This window comes from Penaeus monodon, chromosome 23 (genome assembly GCF_015228065.2).
Source record: "Penaeus monodon isolate SGIC_2016 chromosome 23, NSTDA_Pmon_1, whole genome shotgun sequence".
Lineage (NCBI taxonomy): Eukaryota > Metazoa > Arthropoda > Malacostraca > Decapoda > Penaeidae > Penaeus > Penaeus monodon.
This window is the reverse complement of record NC_051408.1, coordinates 34,765,370-34,766,073: the sequence shown is the minus strand read 5'-3', so window position 1 is coordinate 34,766,073 and position 704 is coordinate 34,765,370. Positions and strand designations below refer to the sequence as shown.

Below are 704 nucleotides of genomic sequence, written 5' to 3'. Positions count from 1 at the left end.
ACAATATTAAACCTTTTTAACAACATATAATACAATCTGTCCTGTAGCATAAGTCTCCAATAACAACGTATAAAAATCATCATTATAACGAAGATTTATCAAGAAACCGTGGCCCGACTTTGACAAGAATAGAAATCCAAGCACGGGGTGTTATATGTTCCGGTCACGCTATGACAAGAACCTGCCAAGACGGTTTTGTTTTTGAAACGGAGAGCGCGATGTGAAATTATGTAACGTGAGCTGTAACCTGCCGTGAGACGTGTGTTATATCGTGTTACTTTTGATGTTACTTTGGTCTGAATATCTTATTGGGGTTATTACTTCATTACTCCTTATTTCGATTATGGAGTTACAGCAAATGTTACTATCATCATCACTAGGAAAAAATGGTGATAATAATGTGTCGGTTATAAGAGTTAAATCCCCCTGGTATTTATTATGGATGGGATTACTACTTTTTGAATATAGTTTCTGTCATCGTTATGTCTCGCTAGCATTATTATGGCAATAATCATAATCTTCACGTTAGCATTACGTTCATGATTTTAATTTTCCCGGACGTTTTATGATTACCATTGATTTTACTATTTATAATTTCGTTATTATTAGAAAAGTGATTAAAGAGTGTTAGAATTAAAAAGTGTTAGAATCCTTAACACTAGACAGTATATTGCCATAATGAAATCTCTATCAAAAACAGTAAA

At 33.1% G+C, this 704-nt stretch overlaps 1 protein-coding gene across 1 annotated transcript in view; it reads right to left on the bottom strand.

The window, feature by feature from the left end:
* LOC119588221 (inactive ubiquitin carboxyl-terminal hydrolase MINDY-4B-like) overlaps positions 1-541 on the bottom strand; it is an 8,246-nt gene extending 7,705 nt beyond the window's left edge. Inside the window, exon 1 of the mRNA XM_037936922.1 lies at positions 536-541. Coding sequence (XP_037792850.1) covers positions 536-541 — 6 coding nt within the window. The remainder of the gene's footprint in view (positions 1-535) is intronic.
* Positions 542-704: the final 163 nt, after the last annotated feature.